This window comes from Acanthisitta chloris, unplaced genomic scaffold (assembly GCF_000695815.1).
Source record: "Acanthisitta chloris isolate BGI_N310 unplaced genomic scaffold, ASM69581v1 scaffold26335, whole genome shotgun sequence".
Taxonomy (NCBI): Eukaryota; Metazoa; Chordata; class Aves; order Passeriformes; family Acanthisittidae; genus Acanthisitta; species Acanthisitta chloris.
In genome coordinates, this window is record NW_008673589.1 from 1 (window position 1) to 17906 (window position 17906).

At 45.0% G+C, this 17906-nt stretch overlaps 1 protein-coding gene across 1 annotated transcript in view; it reads right to left on the reverse strand.

Moving 5' to 3' along the window:
• Positions 1 to 1624: 1624 nt before the first annotated feature.
• Positions 1625 to 17906, reverse strand: part of LOC103802538 (segment polarity protein dishevelled homolog DVL-1-like) — a gene marked incomplete at both ends in the record, with an annotated part of 27182 nt that continues 10900 nt past the window's right edge. Inside the window, 8 exons of the mRNA XM_009075022.1 lie at positions 1625 to 1692; positions 2150 to 2226; positions 3015 to 3154; positions 3909 to 3978; positions 4890 to 4983; positions 9442 to 9580; positions 14276 to 14388; positions 17562 to 17683. Coding sequence (XP_009073270.1) covers positions 1625 to 1692; positions 2150 to 2226; positions 3015 to 3154; positions 3909 to 3978; positions 4890 to 4983; positions 9442 to 9580; positions 14276 to 14388; positions 17562 to 17683 — 823 coding nt within the window. The remainder of the gene's footprint in view (positions 1693 to 2149; positions 2227 to 3014; positions 3155 to 3908; positions 3979 to 4889; positions 4984 to 9441; positions 9581 to 14275; positions 14389 to 17561; positions 17684 to 17906) is intronic.

The following is a 17906-nucleotide window of genomic DNA, read 5'->3' on the forward strand; positions in this document are numbered from 1 at the left end:
GCACCAAGATGGTGTATGTTGGATGGTTCCAGAATATGCACCAAGATGGTGTATATTGGATGGTTCTAGAACACACACCAAGACCTTGGAATAAACACCAAGATGGTTATATTGGATGGTTCTGGAATACACACCAAGACCTTGGAATATGCACCCAGATGGTGTATATTGGATAGCACTGGAATATGCACCAAGGCTCTGAAATAGGCACCAAGATGGTGTAGATTGGATGGTTCTGGAATATGCACCAAGGCCTTGGAATATGCACCAAGATGGTTACACTGGATGGTTCTGGAATATGCACCAAGGCCTTGGAATATGCACCAAGATGGTTACACTGGATGGTTCTGGAATATGCACCAAGGCCTTGGAATATGCACCAAGATGGTTACATTGGATGGTTCTGGAATACACACCAAGGCCTTGGAATAGGCACCAAGATGGTTACATTGGATGGGTCTGGAATACACACCAAGGCCTTGGAATAGGCACCAAGATGGTGTATGTTGGATGGTTCCAGAATATGCACCAAGATGGTGTATATTGGATGGTTCTAGAACACACACCAAGACCTTGGAATAAACACCAAGATGGTTATATTGGATGGTTCTGGAATACACACCAAGACCTTGGAATATGCACCCAGATGGTGTATATTGGATAGCACTGGAATATGCACCAAGGCTCTGAAATAGGCACCAAGATGGTGTAGATTGGATGGTTCTGGAATATGCACCAAGGCCCTGAAATAGGCACCAAGGCCCTGAAATAGGCACCAAGATGGTGTATATTGGATGGTTCCAGAACACACACCAAGACCTTGGAATAAACACCAAGATGGTTATATTGGATGGTTCTGGAATACACATCAAGACCTTGGAACATACACCAAGATGGTAATATTGGATGATTCTCTAATATACACCAAGACCCTCAGGGATTTTTTCTTTAGATTATACTGGTTTGCCCATGGACCTCCATGGAATTGTCCTTTACTACCATCAGACTTCAGGAGCTCAATGGAGTGAGCTCCAACAGTCTGCACTGTTCTACTGCATTGACTTCAAAGGCCAATTCCATCCTCATCTTCTCTGGACTGGGAACAAACTGGTTTCCCCATTCCAAGCACAGCCCTTACCAGCAGGAGGCAGCTCTGTTTGTCACAGGATATGCAGCTTTTATTACTACTGAAAGGTTTCTTAAGCCACAAGTCTTAAAATGAGAACATTTTCAAGATGTTTTCCATATCTCACTGTTGTTTGCCTCAAATTTTCAACACACTCTCTTCAAATTATTTCTAAGAATTTGACAAAATGAGGCTTTTTAACACTTAGTTATCCTCCAAACTTTTTCTCAGCTGGAATGTTAAGCTCATAAGGATAAACCCTTCAAAAGGTTAAGAGCTTTGTGGATCTATGCCAAAGCCACATGAATCTGAAGAAAAACTCCCAGGAATTCAGTAGGCTCTGGAGTCTCACAAAGAGTATTTTAAACTCCTCCCTCCCAAAATAACAGCAAATAGACTTATAGAACTGAACTTGCAGGGAATGGAAATCTGTTGGATGCTCAAATAGGTGAAAATATTCCAGATCTTGAACCCAGCAGAGCCCAAATGAGTACTCACCCCTGGGGATGGTGAAATAACTCCTGGGAGTAGGGTCCCAGCATTTGGCTACTGTTAGGCTGATAGGTCTAGGAAGAAAGAAAACAGGTAGAGATGATGACTCTTAATTTTCCTACAGAGTTGGAACTGCTGCAAAGAACTGTTTGAGACAAACTTGTTCCTATCCAACAGTTGTCAAGCACATTCTGAGAATATTTTTGACATGCCTGTTGAAATATTCTCAGCACCAGTATCAGGATGTTTCTAGTCGTGCACAGATGATGAGCACTACTAGGGAAAACTGTTGAATGATCAGCTCCTGAGTTATTAAAACAAACACAACTGCTGAAACCAGGCAACTCCTGCCTTGTGTTGGTTTTGGCTGGTGCATTGAAACCAGTCTCACCCATTCACACTGAGGAATCCAGAGCTGGGATTAGTCCTGCTGGTCCTTATGGAGATCAGAATGCTGATTTCCCTGAGGTTTGCCCAATGGCAATAGCTGCACATGGAGGAGAAGCACCAAGAGGTGTGAAATGAGCTCACCCTGGTTTGGAGACGATTTCCCGCAGGACCCGAACGGCATCGTCATTGCTCATGTTCTCAAAATTGACATCATTCACCTGAAATGTGCAAAGAGCAGGGCTCAGGCCTGGCAGTTGGGAAGTTAAAGACATCTGAAATGTTCTTTCCCACTGGATTTGCCTTATACTGTCTCCATTCCTTTGAGCAGCTGCAGAAATGTTTCTCAGAGCACATGGACTGTCCAGCAGGAAATTATTGATTTGACTCAGTGTGTTAAGGGATTGGAATGGAGCTTAGAGATGATCCAGCCCCAACCCCCTGCCCTGGGCAGGGACACCTCCCACCAGAGCAGGTTGCTCAAGGCTTCATCCAACCTGGATTTGAACACTGCCAGGGTTGGGGCAGCCACAGCCTCCCTGGACAACCTTCTCCTCACAGGGAAAAAAAAGTCCTAATATCTAATCTCAATTTCCTCTTCAATTTTTGCCCATTGTTCCTTGTCCTATCACTGCAGTTCCTAACCAAGTCCCTCTGCAGCTTCCCTGGAGCCCCTTCAGCTCCTGCAGGTGCTCTGAGGTCTCCACACAACCTTCTCCTCTCCAGGTTGAACAGCCCCAACTCTCTCAGCCTGTCCTCATAGGAGAGATGCTCCAAATCTCTTATCAACTTTGTGGCCTCCTCTGAACTTGCTCCAACAGTTCCACATCCTTATGCTGAGAACACCAGAACTATGTGCAGGACTCCATTTAAGCAGTAACAGTCTTTGTGCCACATTTCTCTGGGTGTGAATGAATTCTGCTGACTGATTCCTAAGCCCATGGGCCTGGTGGGATGCCAGAGCTGAGCCACCCATGTCCAGGTCATGTCCTTTGGGCCCCAGACCAACCTGCAGCAGCATATCTCCTGGTTCAATCCTGCCATCAGCTGCCACTGCTCCTCCTTTCATTATAGAGCCAATGTAAATGCCACCATCCCCTCGGTCATTGCTCTGTCCCACAATGCTGATTCCCAGGAAGTTATACTTCTCTGTATGGATAGAAAGTACAGGGAGGGGAAGGGAAAAAAAAGCAGAGTGATTAGAATGATAACGAAGCGCTAACTTCAGCTCTAAAAAATCATCTCTCTCAACACATCAGCATTGTTGTTGGACTTACAACAATCTCAGGCTGCCCTGAGTGTCTGCCTGGCACCTTCAGGCAAAGGCAGCAGGAAATGCTGCTAAGGACATGAGTTTTTCATCCAGGGCAATGAAAAGTTGCATTCAAATAAGCAGCAAGAGATATGACACTGAAAGGACATGTCTACACCTGGAAATTAATTAGGCACCTGATCAGCATTAAGCAATGTTTGTTCCACATGTCAGAATGGGTTTGGTGCCACTGAAAGGTGCTGAATTAATTGGCAGCCCTGAACATTTCTGGCTGGCTAAAGGATGAAGCAGCAGAAAGACAAACTCCAGTGTCTTTCCCCTCTTGTCCCTAACAATGTCTGACCCCTTAGCATTCCTAGACACAAGAGCAGAACTCCATATCCTGCAGTTCCAGCTCCTTCCCTAGAAAGAACACTGATCTGCTTGTTAAAATGGCTTAGATTTTTATCTGTTCCTATCCAGAAGGAATGCAAACACAACCAACACTAGCAACTCTCAGCTGCCATTCCCTTTAGTTCCCCTGCCATCCTTTCAAACCAAGGAACTTTCTCCTGGCTCCAAAGGTCATCACAAAATTCATCTCTATCACTTGAAATTCATCATAAAAAACCCCATGGTTTATCCTCTTACCCATGTTGAGTGTGACAGTGATGATATTTAGGGACATGGTGGAATCAGTGATGCTGCTGAACGAAGACGACTGCAAAATACAACAAAGAAGTCTCAAGGTTTTAAGTGGCTCAGAATAAGACAATAAAAAGAACTATTGAGGATTAACTCCTCAGGAATTCATCAGTAGGTTTCCACTTGGAAGGCAGCCAGAAAGTATTGTGGCCTCCTCATATAGAACCTGTAAGGGAAAGAAATCTGGACCCAGTCTGCACCTTCCCCTGGGATTTGATCACAAAACACATACAGTGAGTTCCTACACTGAGATTTCTCAGCTGAACTTGACACTGAATCATTTCTGCTTCCTGACTGTGACTGACAGGCAAACACTTCAGTCCTGAAGTGCCCAGTGCTGTGTGAATTACTGCACCCACAGCTCCTCCCTGAAGAGACATGACCTGTCAGGAAGTGAGAACAGACACTCCCTCACCTCCAAAATGAAGTACAAACGTGCCCAGCAAAGATCTTCTAAAACATCACCCCAGTTCCTGTGATAAAATGTGTATGTGTGCTCATTTTTCATGTGTGAACACTGGTATTTATGGGAGAACTTCAGGAGTCTGTCATTTGGGCCATGCTCAGCCTGCTGCCACAGGTCTGGCACCAAAAAGGGCATGAGAAAAGATTTATGACCTACTATGAATCTAGACTTCTTCCACCAGAATTCAGGTCAGCCCTTCCCACATCAGCCAGCAGGAGCTTCTCCTGCAGAGACTGAGCTTGGAAAAGATAGGAAATGGGATCACTGACCAGTAAAAGGAGAAAGGGAGAGGAGAAAACTTGAAGTGCTGCAGCACTGTAGAGACTAATGCAGACTGGAGCCAAAGGGAACCTTCCCAACGAACCCAACAGGCACAGACCTGCTCTGGATCCCTTCCTGACTACATAGCTGAGCTCCAAGCTCCCAGTTCACCTGGCTGGAGGATGATGCTCCAAGCTTACCCTGTCGATCTGCCGCATCCTTTGTTTCCTCCTCCGGCGCTTGTGTTTCCGGATGAGCCGCGACGATGTGCTCTGCTCCGTGGAGCTACTCAACCTGGGGGAAACACAGAGATGTCACCTCTGCACAGCTCAGCCACTGCCACCTCCTGCACCCTGCCCAAACCTGCTGCTTCCTACACCTGCAGGAGAGAGGAAACCCTGCAGGCACCACCAGGCACCTTGTAAGAGCACAGGGAAGTTCAACTCCAGCACAGAGAATTTTACTGTCTTCATTTTATTTGGGAGCAAGTCTAACCCTTAGTATTCATTTCTGTGACTCTTGTCATGTATTTTCTTGTGTTTTCTTCTCTGCTTTCCCCTGCTGCTCTCCACCCTGTTGGTAGGAACTTAAGGCTTGAATTCAATGCAATAAACATCAATTGATATTAGCTACTACCAAAAAGTGACATAGGAATAGTAAATATGATTTACCTTCACATATTCTCTTAGTTTTATTTTGGTCTGGGTTTTTTTTCAGGCTCTTCAAACTTGTAGAACCACATTCTACATATAAATCCTTCAGATCCCATTAAGAGTTTGGAGCATTAATAACTTTTATTTTACAGAGAGAGAACTGAGGCACAGAGAGACATAAATGGATTTGCCCAAATTCATTTCAGGAGCCTGGAACAAAGCCTAGATTTGCAAGATACCAATATAACACCACAGAGATATCTCTCCTCTATTTATTATGTTTAAAAAAAAGACAAAGCAATGCTCCATCATCAATCAAGGTTAAAAAATCCAACCCTACACAACACAAGGCACTGAACTGGCACTGGCACAAAACAAACAGTGCCAGACTTTTTCCCCTGTCTCCATGTCCCTTCAAGTCCCAGGAACATGAGGATACCTCAAGGAAAAACTGATACCAACAACTCCAAAAAGGATCTTGGTGCCATGAGGCTCTAACCCACCACGTTGAGAGACTCATCCTGCATGAACTAGGTGTCCACAGATGCTGGAACTGCTCAGAGGGTGTGAAGCTCCTGCTATTCTCTTTGAGTTCACCCAACTATTTCAGGCATGTTAACCTCACACACTCCTTTTTCCCCTCCCAGCAAGGCCAATTAATTTACAGAACCTAGAGGTGGGAACAGCAAAGAGATCAAAAATGTGATAACTCCTGGTCTGTGGAAACAAGTCCCAGAGCACTTGGGTTTGTGAAGCTTTACCTTTCAACAGGGAAAATAAAGAGGTCTCAGATGCAAAGCTCCCAAAACTGGACTTGGTCAACATTCACCACTCAAAGATTGACACAAAAACCTTCTCCTTCCATTTCACTACCAATATTCTCCCTTTTCCTATCTCCTCCCTGTTTTTTTCTCCTTCTCTTCTCTCCCAGAACATCTCATCAGTAGGATTCAGCTAAAACTCTCCAGCAGTGTAGGTGAATTTGTGGAAGACAAAATATGTTGCTCCCACCACAGTGATGCTCAGACCTATTCTAATGAGCAGTAACATTTTGCTCTCTGAAGTATCCCCAGAAATACTGAGTAAAAGTTGTTACTACAGTTTGATGAACCAAACAAGATGGTTTATTTGAGACAAATGAAGGGCAAAGATGAAAAACAAATCTGGAATCATCACTAGCAATTCATTTCCTGCACTAGCTGCTGCCCAAACCCCTGACTGCACCTTGAACATAAAAGCTAATAAATCCATTCTACCATCCCCAAAGGAAGGGAAAAAAGGTAACATTTCTTCAATAAACCTTATCCATACAGTTTGAAAAGAACTAATGTTAATGTTACCATAATCCTTTGGTTTTGCAGTGAATTATTTTAGCTGCATTAAAGTGAGAATACCAAGTGCAAGTTGCTGACCATGATCCTACATGTCACACCTGCCAGATCTTTATTTGTTTAACAGAAACAAGACTTTTACTGTAAAGCTCACCACGAGCTCCCTGCATCAAGCTCCAGGCAGAATCCTACCTGCAAACAGCTCCACACTCACTCATATCACACCTGGAAAGGGAATTATTGCACTCACTCTGTCCTGACCTGTAACATCTATGAACAGGGTAATTCAGCAAAATAAAGCATTATTCCTTCTTAAATCAAACAGATCTCCATTGGAGAGGGAATTACCCAACTCTGCACAACTCCAGGTTAAAACAATATCAAACACACAGCCAGAGAAGCATCCTCAGCTTTACAACCTCTTCCTCCCAAGCCAGTAACATCCTTTACTGATTTCTTCTCTCAGTGACCTCCTCCCTGTACAACCTCCTTCCCAAAGCAGCTCTGACCCCACAGACCATCAACCAAACTCACCCCTTGGACCCCTCTGTCCCCAAGCCTCTGTCTTCAGCAGCTCTGGTGCATACTCCATTAGCTACTTGGCTGTGTTTGCCTCTAAAGAAAACTTCTCCCTGCCAGCACAATCTCTCATCTGCCTGAGAACATCATCCCTGGAACACAACAGCATACCTTGGAGCATTCCTTTGAGTGGTTCTTCCTGACTAGCTGGCCTGGCAGCTATTCTGTGTGCCAAGAGCTCCTGCCCCAGCCTCGAAAGGAAAAGAGCTGTGCAGCAGCTTCCAAGAATCTCTTTCTTCTTGTGTCATACACAGGAAGTTTTGCTTTATTAATACAGAAAGATTCAACAATGTGCTTCAGTGGCCACACTACCCGTGCTGATCCTGCCCTGCTGCAGAGTTTGCTGCCATGGGAATGGTTCATTTATGGACAAGAAACCCAAATCAGCTGCAGGGTTGTGGTTGTTGTTGTTTTTGTGAGCTTCATTTTTCAGGGAGGGAAGGAGAAGTGTTGGAAGCCCTAAAGGCTTAGAGTGCATTCAGGTTAACTACTGATCTTGCCAACCCTTTGTGCACAGGAATATCCAGCACAAAGCATCCAGAAGGGTAATTTTTTTGTATCTTCAGGTGTTGGCAACTTCATCATAGAATGGTTTGGCTTGGAAGAAACCTTAAAGACCATCTCGTTCCAACCCCCTGCCATGGGCAGGGACAACTTCCACCTCTCTGTAACTGAGCAAAGTAAGTTCTTGAAATTAATTCTGGACCAAATCTTTGCTGTTCATTGAGTTATCCTATAAGTTCTTGAAACTAATTCTGGACTAAATCTTTGCTGTTCATTGAGTTATCCTTTCAACCCTTTGGAAACACATAGCCTTTAAACAGAGTTTGGAGAAACTGCTGCTCTTCAACAGGGTTTTAAGCTCTTACAGCCTTTACACAGAGTTTGGAGGAACTATTGCTCTTCAACAGGGTTTTAAGCTCTTACTGCAAGACCAAACAGATCCACAGAGTTCAATAAGCTAATTGTGTCTGTACACACAGTAAGTGGTTCAGTATCTCCAGGACTAGCTGCTCTTTGCTGCTTCAGTATGGCCTAGAATTTAAAACTCTCAAGTTGTATCTTATCTGTTTTAGCTACAGATGTCTGTGACCCACCAGAATCTGTAACCTTGTTCTCTGGCAATTCATCTGTGATGTGTTTTCAAAACTCACTGGGATGAACAACAGCTCTAGAGACAGTGTTCAGGGAACATGGCCAGGAAAGCAAACAACATGACTTTTCATTGATTCTTACATCCTTAAAAATAAGTATTTTGAACCCCAAAACATGCATTGGCTTAGAAACCTTTCATGCAACAATTAAAATATCTTTAGAGATTAACAAAGATGTCCTGAACTGGAGCTGTTTCTTGCAGAAGGAATGAATAATTCACACTCTGTCTGCACTGAAAGAAGAAGGTAATTAAGAAGCCCTAAATATATGTCAACCCAAACTGCCTCTGCAGCAGCATTAACCTTGATGAATTCCTGGACTGCTCATACGCCTCAGACCATGCAATTACCCAGGAATTCCTTTATAATTCAGCCCTAGTGAAGTGCACATGTATTGGGAACCTCTGTGGAAGCTGTTTTGTTGTAATATTCACACCACTGCTTTCAAAATAGGTACACACTTGCACATGGCTTTGATCTCCAAATGTGACTATTCTTGCTGGTGAAAGGAAAGGACAGGGAGAGTTTCTCTCTTGGAGCAGTGGCTACAGGCAGGTTGGGGAGTGACCCAGTAAACTGAGCTTGATTCTCAGAGCAGATTATATTCAGGATCAGAGTATGTTCAGGGGTTGGAATGGAGCTTAGAGACAATCCAGCCCCAACCCCCTACCCTGGGCAAGGACACCTCCCACCAGAGCAGGTTGTTCAAGGCTTTAGCCAACCTGGAATGAAAACTGCCAGGGTTGGCCTCCCTGGGCAACCTGTGCCAGTGTCTCACCACCCTCCCAGGGCAGGGAAAAACCCTATTATCCCATCTCAATAGACAACATGATCTTACTGGTGAATTCTTAGTGCTGAAAGAGTTAGAGGGAAAAAAAAAAGAAAAAATTGATAGAGAAAAGGAAGAAGAAAAGAGAAGATGAAGATCTCCTCATCTCAGCAGTCATGTCTCAGAAGAGCCCAGAAACAGAGCGGAGTGCCTGGAAACAGATGGGAACAGCATTTCCCAGCTCAGTGACTCTGGCAGTGCCCTACCTGCTGGTGTTGTCGTCGTCCTCGGAGTCGATGAAGCTGCTGGACTCCAGCTCACTGCTCATCATGGTGGAGGAGCTGTCGTAGCCAGGAGGATGCTCACGGTGCCTGTCCAGCTTCGGGTGCCCATTGAGCCGAGGCACTGCAGGACAAAACCAGAGAGCTGTTACCATCAGGGAGAAGTGGCACTGTGAGCAGCAGGACACTTACACCCACAGCTGCACACAGGAGGATCCTGATGCCAAAGCCAAGCTCTGTGCAGAACCTGATCCCATCCAGCAGCTGGAAAACCTGCTGGCCCTCCAGCCTAGCTGCAATCCTCCTAACTTCTCTATTTGTCTGTGGCTCAGCTCATGGGCCAGAAATGGATGAGGCAGCAGGAGTATTAACAAGTACTGTAGCAGTATAGAAGATCAATGAGAATGGCCATGAGAAGTTGTGTCAATGGGAAGGTACATGTGAACATCTTGGAACAACAGCAGCTAACACAACTTCAATTAGTAATCAATGTGTGCATTTTAATCCATACATTTTCTATCTAATTTCTCTCTGCCAATAAAATTCCCATTTCTAAGGTTTCCAATCCATCCAGCATTGTTTGGAGAGTGAAGGTCAGGAATCATTAGCATCAATTGAGTGAAGAATCTCACAAATCATAATTCTAAGGAGTTTATCCATGAACTACTCCCATGTATCCAAGTCCTTAAGTCCCAGCAAGAATCACTCCCTGCTCTGCTTCAATGGCTGTCCCACTAATGACCAGGGACTTTCTGCCCTGCTGACCCTCTGCCCTGTTTGTTCATTAGAGGATGACAGAGATCCCCACGACTGCCTGACAAAAGCCTTTCACTGTCTCTCAGAGACTAGAATAAAGCATAGCCTAGGAGGGTAAAATATGTCCTCCCTGACTTTTATCAACAGCTGAGTAGGCCCTGCCTGAGGGACAAAAGCACATCAAAGACCAAATCAAATAAGCCTTGAAAGAGCAGCATCTGCTCACCGAAGCTGCAAAGAGGGTTCTGAGGCAGAGAAAAAGGCTGAGAGTGTCTCAGGAAGAAGTCACAGCCAAGCTGCCAGTTAAGAGGAAAAACCACAGCCCTTCCAATCCCCTCCAATGCAGAAAGTCTGGACCACTTACCAACAGGAAATCTGTTATCACCTTCTCAAGGAAGCCATGTAAGCTCCCTGTGCAGCTCAGTGTTGGCTGCAGGGCTCAGGAGGGAATAATGATGAGATTGTCCTGCTTTACACCTGTACCCAACCCCATGCTAGATCCCTGTACCCTCCCTTGCCTTGGGTTTGAAGGTCTTTAGAACCCCCAAACAGCTACTAATCACTCTACCAGAGAGGATACAAGTTCCCATCACCAGTGTTCTGTAGTTCCAACCCTTCCCCTTCAGATTCCTTGGCACAGAGTGTGGTAAAACATACATGTACTGCAGCAATGCCTGGAAATCTGCAACAGCTCCTCTTCCCAATCATTTGGGGATCTAGAGGAAGAGCTCCTTAAGGCCCAGGTGGCTGCACAAGAGTTAAGTTCATCCCAGAGCAAACTGGGTGTGGAAAATCCAGTGTCAACAACTGACAAGTCTGCAGACTTGTCAGGAACAGAGCAGTAGCTATAAAACATTCTTCAACGCTAAAGAAAGCTTGTCCCTTAATTACCTCCCTAATTAGAGCTTCCACAGGCCTCTTTCCCATTCCTCCTCAGCAAGCTGACACGGGAGCTTTGTTCTCCCCAGCGAGGGGTCCCCATAACTTGTGCCAGGCAGACCTCCCACGTCTCTAATTAAGATCCTACTTTCACTTAATAGGACTTTGTCAACTTTCCAAAGCAACAAGGACTTTTGTTGCTCGAAGAGAGAAAGCAGAGCTCTGTCATAGTGAGTTTTTTTCCAGATCAGTTTGCCTGAGGATTTTCTTAAGTTTGGATGTGCAATGTCACAAACCTCATTGAGGAATGAAGGAGTTTTATGTTCCTCAAGCCACCACATTCTCTTTGTGGGTATGAATTTGACATCAGAGGATATACAAGCACAGAAGACATAAGGATTCATTGCCTCTGCACTTAAAATAGGAGAATAATGGAAGGGAAATAGGTGGAAGAGCTTACAAATGCCCCAGTGTGTTGCTCTCAGAGTGAATCCCTAGTCGAGCAAATCACAGACTCTGCTGCAAAACCCTTTTGCATTTGCAATGGGAAGAGGTGTGAAAACATCAGATCACCAGGTCTGTCCCACATCTCCTGGCTGCAAATAGCCATTAATATTTAGAGAGGCCTCTGTATGTGTGTCTGCAACTGCCCAGGAGCAATTCAGCAGAAATTCTGTGCTGAGTAATCCTGCAACAATGAAGGGAAACACACACAGAGCTTTTGGGAACAGTCCACCCATGATACCACACTTGTAACTATCAGCCAGCAAAGAACCTGCTTAGTTTACCATCACCCAAACTCCAAACCAAAGCTGAATGGTTCTGGAAGAGTTCTGCTGCAGTCCCAGCCCAGGCTGGAACCTGGCAAAGTTTGCCAGGAAAATTAGGGAACAATTTTTGCAAATTAAAATGGAAAGTAGAAAAGAAAAAAAGTCTTGGTTTGGCTTCCCTTCCCTTCCTTTCCCTGGGGTTTCCCCAAGTCAGAACACAAACCTCATTCTGTTGAACTTCTCAGTCCCACAGTGCTCTGGGATCAGTGGACTCAGCCTGCTTGATCTCTGTAAGTTTTAGCTCAATGTGTCCATGTATCCAGTTCCCAAAGGGCTCATTGCACCTTTTCTCACTTCACCTCTTCGCAGTGAAGGTTGATACACTGCTCATGTTTTCTTGCCCAACAAGGACCTCTTTTCCCTTTGCAGAGTATCCAGGGAAATCCTCACTGTCAAGGTGGGTAATTCTTTGCTGTTCACTTTGCACCAACAAAAAACTCAAACAGTTACAAACTCTCCCTGGTCAGGTTATTGTGCTGGCTGAGTGGCAGTGCTGGAGCTGTGTCTCTGCATAATAAAACCCATGGCAGAAAGCAGTGAGTAATGCAGAGCTCCAGTGAGATCCCTCTCTGCAAACTACAGAGCTGTAATTTTGGTGTTATTGAAACAAGTCTCTACAGGACCAGATCAAACATTCTCCCTGCATTTCCCTTTTTATGCAGGGAAAGGATTTACCACTGTTTCATAATGGTGAGTGAGCACACAGCTTCTGCCCCTGAAATAGCTGTGATCCAGGTGTAACCACCCTGCTGCCTTCCTCCACCCTTGTCCCCCTTTTCCTAGGGCTCTTCCTTCATTTTACAGAGTCATTAAGGTTAGAAAAGACCTCTGAGATCATCAAGTCCAACTATGACCATCACCACATCAACTAGTCCAGGCCATGTCCAGTCTGTCCTTAAACACCTCCAGGGATGGAGACTCCATCACCAACTGTGCTCTAGCCAAAGAAGACATGAGGGCTCAAGAAAACAATGATCACTGTCACCAAAGGGTATTTCATTCCTTTTAATCTTTTTGAGAGGCAGTTCAGGATACAGCACTGAACTGTGCATGTTGGAGAGGTGTTTTCCACTGAAAACAACACACTGGTGGTTTGGGTTTCCAAATAAAATGTATTATGGCCAGAGAAACACTAAATTAAAGAAAGTACATTAACTAATATGGACAGTAAATAATGTTTTAGTGATCCTGCAGTTATCATTGTCTATGCACTTTAACAAACTCACCTGTTTCAGGCAAAAGGCCTAAATGGTTCAGAAAACAGGCAATGTTTGCATTACTGTGTGACATGCTCCTCCTTTTGACAGGAGAAGGAGGAAATTTTATCCCATTTCTGCCTCAAGGGAAATGTATGAACTATTTTCAGACCACTCAAAGGCAGAAACTCCTGTGCTTGAACAATTCCATAGGAGCCCCCCAGACTGTGGTCCCAGAGCATCCTTTGCCATGAATATCCACAGCTAACCCTGCACTGGCACAAGTTTCATGCTTAGAACAACTCACCTTTTCATATTCTTCCTGTAACAAGTTTTTAACACAACACTGCTGGAAGGTTCTGCCTCTTTCTGTGGTTTCCCAAAGGAATTCAGAGTCAGGATTATGCACAGACAGCTTTGTGCTCCACCCACTGAGGAATTTTCATTCCCTTTGGGTCACTGACACGTTGCAAGGGTTAAATGCCCAGAAAGACACCTGAATCTAACCCACAGCACAGATCTGCCTTCTGGTTTTCTAACTGGAGGCAAATACCTCAGTGGGTGGAGCTGTGAATAAATACCATGATGGCATCTCTTGGGCCCAAGTATTCCAAATTCTGGACCATTTCAAACTCAATGGGTGGCACCTACTAATTCTTAATTAAGCCTGGAAATTCTTGTCTGGCAAGGAATGAAAAAACCAAGCTTACTTTGATGTAGAGACTAGAGGCAAGAGATGAAGTTGTGCAGTTTATACATGTACTTTGGGTGTATTTAGGTATGAAAAAGGATCTTCAGAGCCAACGTGCTGTAGTTAGACCAACATAAAACACTGTGCCTGATCCAAGCCTTGAGAAACCAACAGCTCTCCAAGCTACTCATCTTCTAATGCTACAGAAAGTTCTGTATATTGTCAAAAATAATCTCTCTGCCACTTTACTGTAGGTTGTCCAGACCTCACAGAAAACGCTGAGCTTCAAAGAGTTTCAAAGCAATTACCACATTATTCCATTAAAGTAATAAGTCCCTGAAAGCACCCAAGAATGCAGACACAAGGCTCTCCTGCAGTATTCGTGCAGAAGCAGCTGTTGCTCCAAAAGACTGGGAGGAAAATTGTTGTTTCTAACCAAAAAAAGGGGAGAATGAAGCAGGACTCACCATCCTCGTGCCCCTCTCTGTTCCTCCGCCGGTGTCTGTCTCGCCGGTGGCTGATAACTGACTCTGTTCCTGTTTCATTGTCCAGGCCATCCCTGCTGCTGGCAGCATTGGGGCTGTCAGAGAACAAAGAGGGAGAAACACTGGAGTCATCTCTTTTGTTCTGCTTCAGAAAAACAGTTACAGTTGTGAACGTGTTGGTTTAGGAGGCACAAAAACCATTCCGCAGCTCCCCCAGATTGTTCTGCTCACCCCAAAACCTCCTGAAGGGTGAAAGGAAAATACAACATCCATGCCCTGAGACATGGGGTTACTTGCACATTGCCAGGACATTGAGAAAGCTGTCACAGGGCTGTTGCATGAGAGAAATGATGGGCTGAGAAGGGATCCCCTTCAGCACGTGCTGAGGTGACATCCAAAGGGCAGAAATCATAGCTCACTGGCCACTTCAACACAGAGCAGTGACCTTGAAGGTTGGAGACTTGCAAGTCACAGCAAAGCTCAAAGTAATTAAGTGTATAGAATCATAGAATGTTGAAAAGGACCTTAAAGATCATCCAGTTCCACTGGATGGATGGGAAGGGACACCTTCACTAGCCCAGGTGGCTCCAAGCCCCATCCAGCCTGGCCTGGAACACTTCCATGGATGGGACAGCCACTGGGCAACCTGTGCCAGTGTCTCATCACCCTCACAGGGAAGAATTTCTTCTTAATATCCAGTCTAAACCTCCTCTCTGTCCATGGGAAGCCATTCCCCCTTGTCCTGTCCCTCCAGATCCTTTGTCAATAGTCTCTCCCCATCTTCCCTGTAGCTCCAGTGCTGGAAAAGGCTATAGCTCATTTGAATGGATTAAATGAAGGAAACTGACCTAAAACTCCTGGAAATATAATGTGACATGGGCTAAAGCTTTGCTGTGGAATATCTCCCTGGTCATACTCTTCCTTTCTGTGTCACTTGTTTAAAAAGGACTCTCCATTCACACTTGCCCTGTGCATGTGCTGTTCCTGTCTGACACATCCTCAAACCAAACCATCAGAGTGATGAATGTCTTTCTCCTGGAATTCCGTGAGGCTGGAGCACACAGCCATGCACATTTGACAGATGGAATTAAACTCCTAACTCTGTAATCAACTGGCCCAAGGCTCCTGTGGAGCTGGACCCAGAGTTGGCTGTGTTAGCACAACTGCAGTGTTGTATTCCAGAGGGTTGCTGTGCCTCCTGCACACCCACACACTTTCTGTGCTCTAATGCAATGGACTTGCACACCCCAGAAATGAGGAAATCCAGGTTGCCAGCCAAAAAAACATCTGACTGCATGTTTTAGGCCCTACCAAAATGTCAGGATGGATCTCAGTGTTGTCACATGTAGGTCTGCATTTCTTGCTTTGCCCAGTACAACTGAGAAGGGGCAGAGGGTGAAGATTGCTCAGGTCACCCTGTGAGGCTCTCAGACATCCCAGCAGCTCCATCTGCTGACTCCTGCTCATACCTCCATGGCTAAACACACCCACGAAAGGTGGTTTCCACCCCAACAAAGGATGCAAAGGAACTCACAGCTGCTTTGTTTCCTCTCTCACTGCTGAGCCAACGAAATCCAGCTCAGTTTTCAGTGCACATACCCAAGAGCTGTGTGAGAAAGGTAGCTCAGAGGTCACCATTCTCACCTCACACCTGCACTGCCAAACCAGGAGAGTCTCACCCACTCAGGTCAACGTGGATTGGGCAATTACCAAACAGAAGCAGTGGAGCATGAAGTACAGGATGAGCTTCAGAATCCCCATCAGGGAGGGAAAAAAGTCAGTTTTATTTGGATTTGATCAATGATGAGGCAAAACATCAGTGCTGTCAGGCAGGTGGTTGAGGTTAGCACTGATAAGGATCTCATTCCCTGGGATGGCATTGCCTGATGATGTCTCTGCTTCACCTATTCCTTGTGTTCTTTGTTGTCCAGCAACATTTCTGTTTGGACAACTACACAACACCCAGCTCAGCTGGCACCTCCTATTGACATAAGGCCCCCCAGTCAACACTGAAGGAGGAAAACAAGAGATGACAGATCTCTGGTAGACATTAAAACAACCTCAGGGATTTAGGAACCAAGAAGTCACACTTACTGCAGAATCCCCACACCAAAATCCCAAGAAACATCATTTTCCAGAATTTCAGGAGATGAGAAGAGGACTAAGGTCATGATTCAGGCTCTGGAAATCAGGCTTTAAAATGAAAGACTTGGGCAGTTCAACTTAGTTTAACAAATAATTTCAAAATCCAGTGGATTTTTTATCATTTGGAATCTTCAAACCTAGAGTGGGTGTGTGTTTTACAATAGAACTAACACCCTGGAAGATGCAGGTGCACCAGCAGGACACAGCTTTGATTCCCTGGCTCTGAGGGTGGACAGAGGAGCAGCTCCACAAGCACAGCCTTGTGTCTAACTGAGAGAGGAGTTCTGTTTTTCAATAAATGTTGACCTTGCAGCTATCACATGTAGGTTTAGGTGAGAAAGACAAAGAACTAGTTGGATTTGCAGGCCTCTCCCAGCTGATGCATGAACACAGGAGGGCAGTGCAGCCCTTGTGAGACACACTGTGAGGCAGGATCAGCACTTCCAGCATTTCTTGTCCCCCCCCTAGAAGGCATTTGGCTGTCAAAGACTCCTACACAACACTAAGGGCTCTCCCAGGCAACACTCAGCCCAGAAAGCAATGGAAACACATCACACTAGGCAAACCAAGACCATGTTTCCTTCCTCACACACAGCCCAAGATCACAGGTCCTGCTTTAAATCCTCCTTGCCTAAATTCAGAGGTTTTCCCTGAAAATGAAGGTATCCTGAGGATACATTGGCTCTTCACATGGACAAGAAATAACCATTTAAGCAGAGGATTCCCAGTGTGGTCACACTCAGCCTCTGCATGCACAGGGAGGAGGAATCATTATTCCTTATGGAAATGTTTTCCCCTGATAGCAGAGTTCTGTTGGCTCTGCACACTCCATAATTACACATAACACACTAATAAGTTGTCATGCATACGCTACAAAAAAGCACTTTGGGTTCTCTCACTACTTAACTCCTCCACAGTGGGTTTCAAAATGAGATATTTTGGCTATTTCATTCCAACCATGATGGGGTTTTTTTTATTCCCATCCCCCTTTTAATCCCTCAATATATTATTTTATAACAATAAACAGCTGGCTTGGATCAGGAGGGTGAAAAGTGAGGGGAAAATCAGACAGGAATTAGGGTTTTTTTGTTTAAAATAAGTCCATAAGACAATTGGCTCTTACTGGAATGATGGAGGTCTGGAGTCTCCGATGCCTCCTGTTCTCTCAATGGGAGGTGGAAGGTCTGTGTGGCTCTCTGTGCACTGGGAGCCTGTGTCAGAGTGGGAACTTTCAGCCAGGACCAGCTGTCAACAGAAAAAAAACACAAATTACACACACTTACACAGATTTCCCAACTCATAAAGGTGTTCAGCCACTGCTTTGCTAAGTATCCTGAGATGGGACAGTAAGACAACTCAAACATGGTATAACTGTTTCTACAAAGATCTTCATGAGGACTTGGAAACTCTTGGAAAACTCCACTGCTGTAACCATCACCTTCAAAACTCTGACACTGACATTGGCATT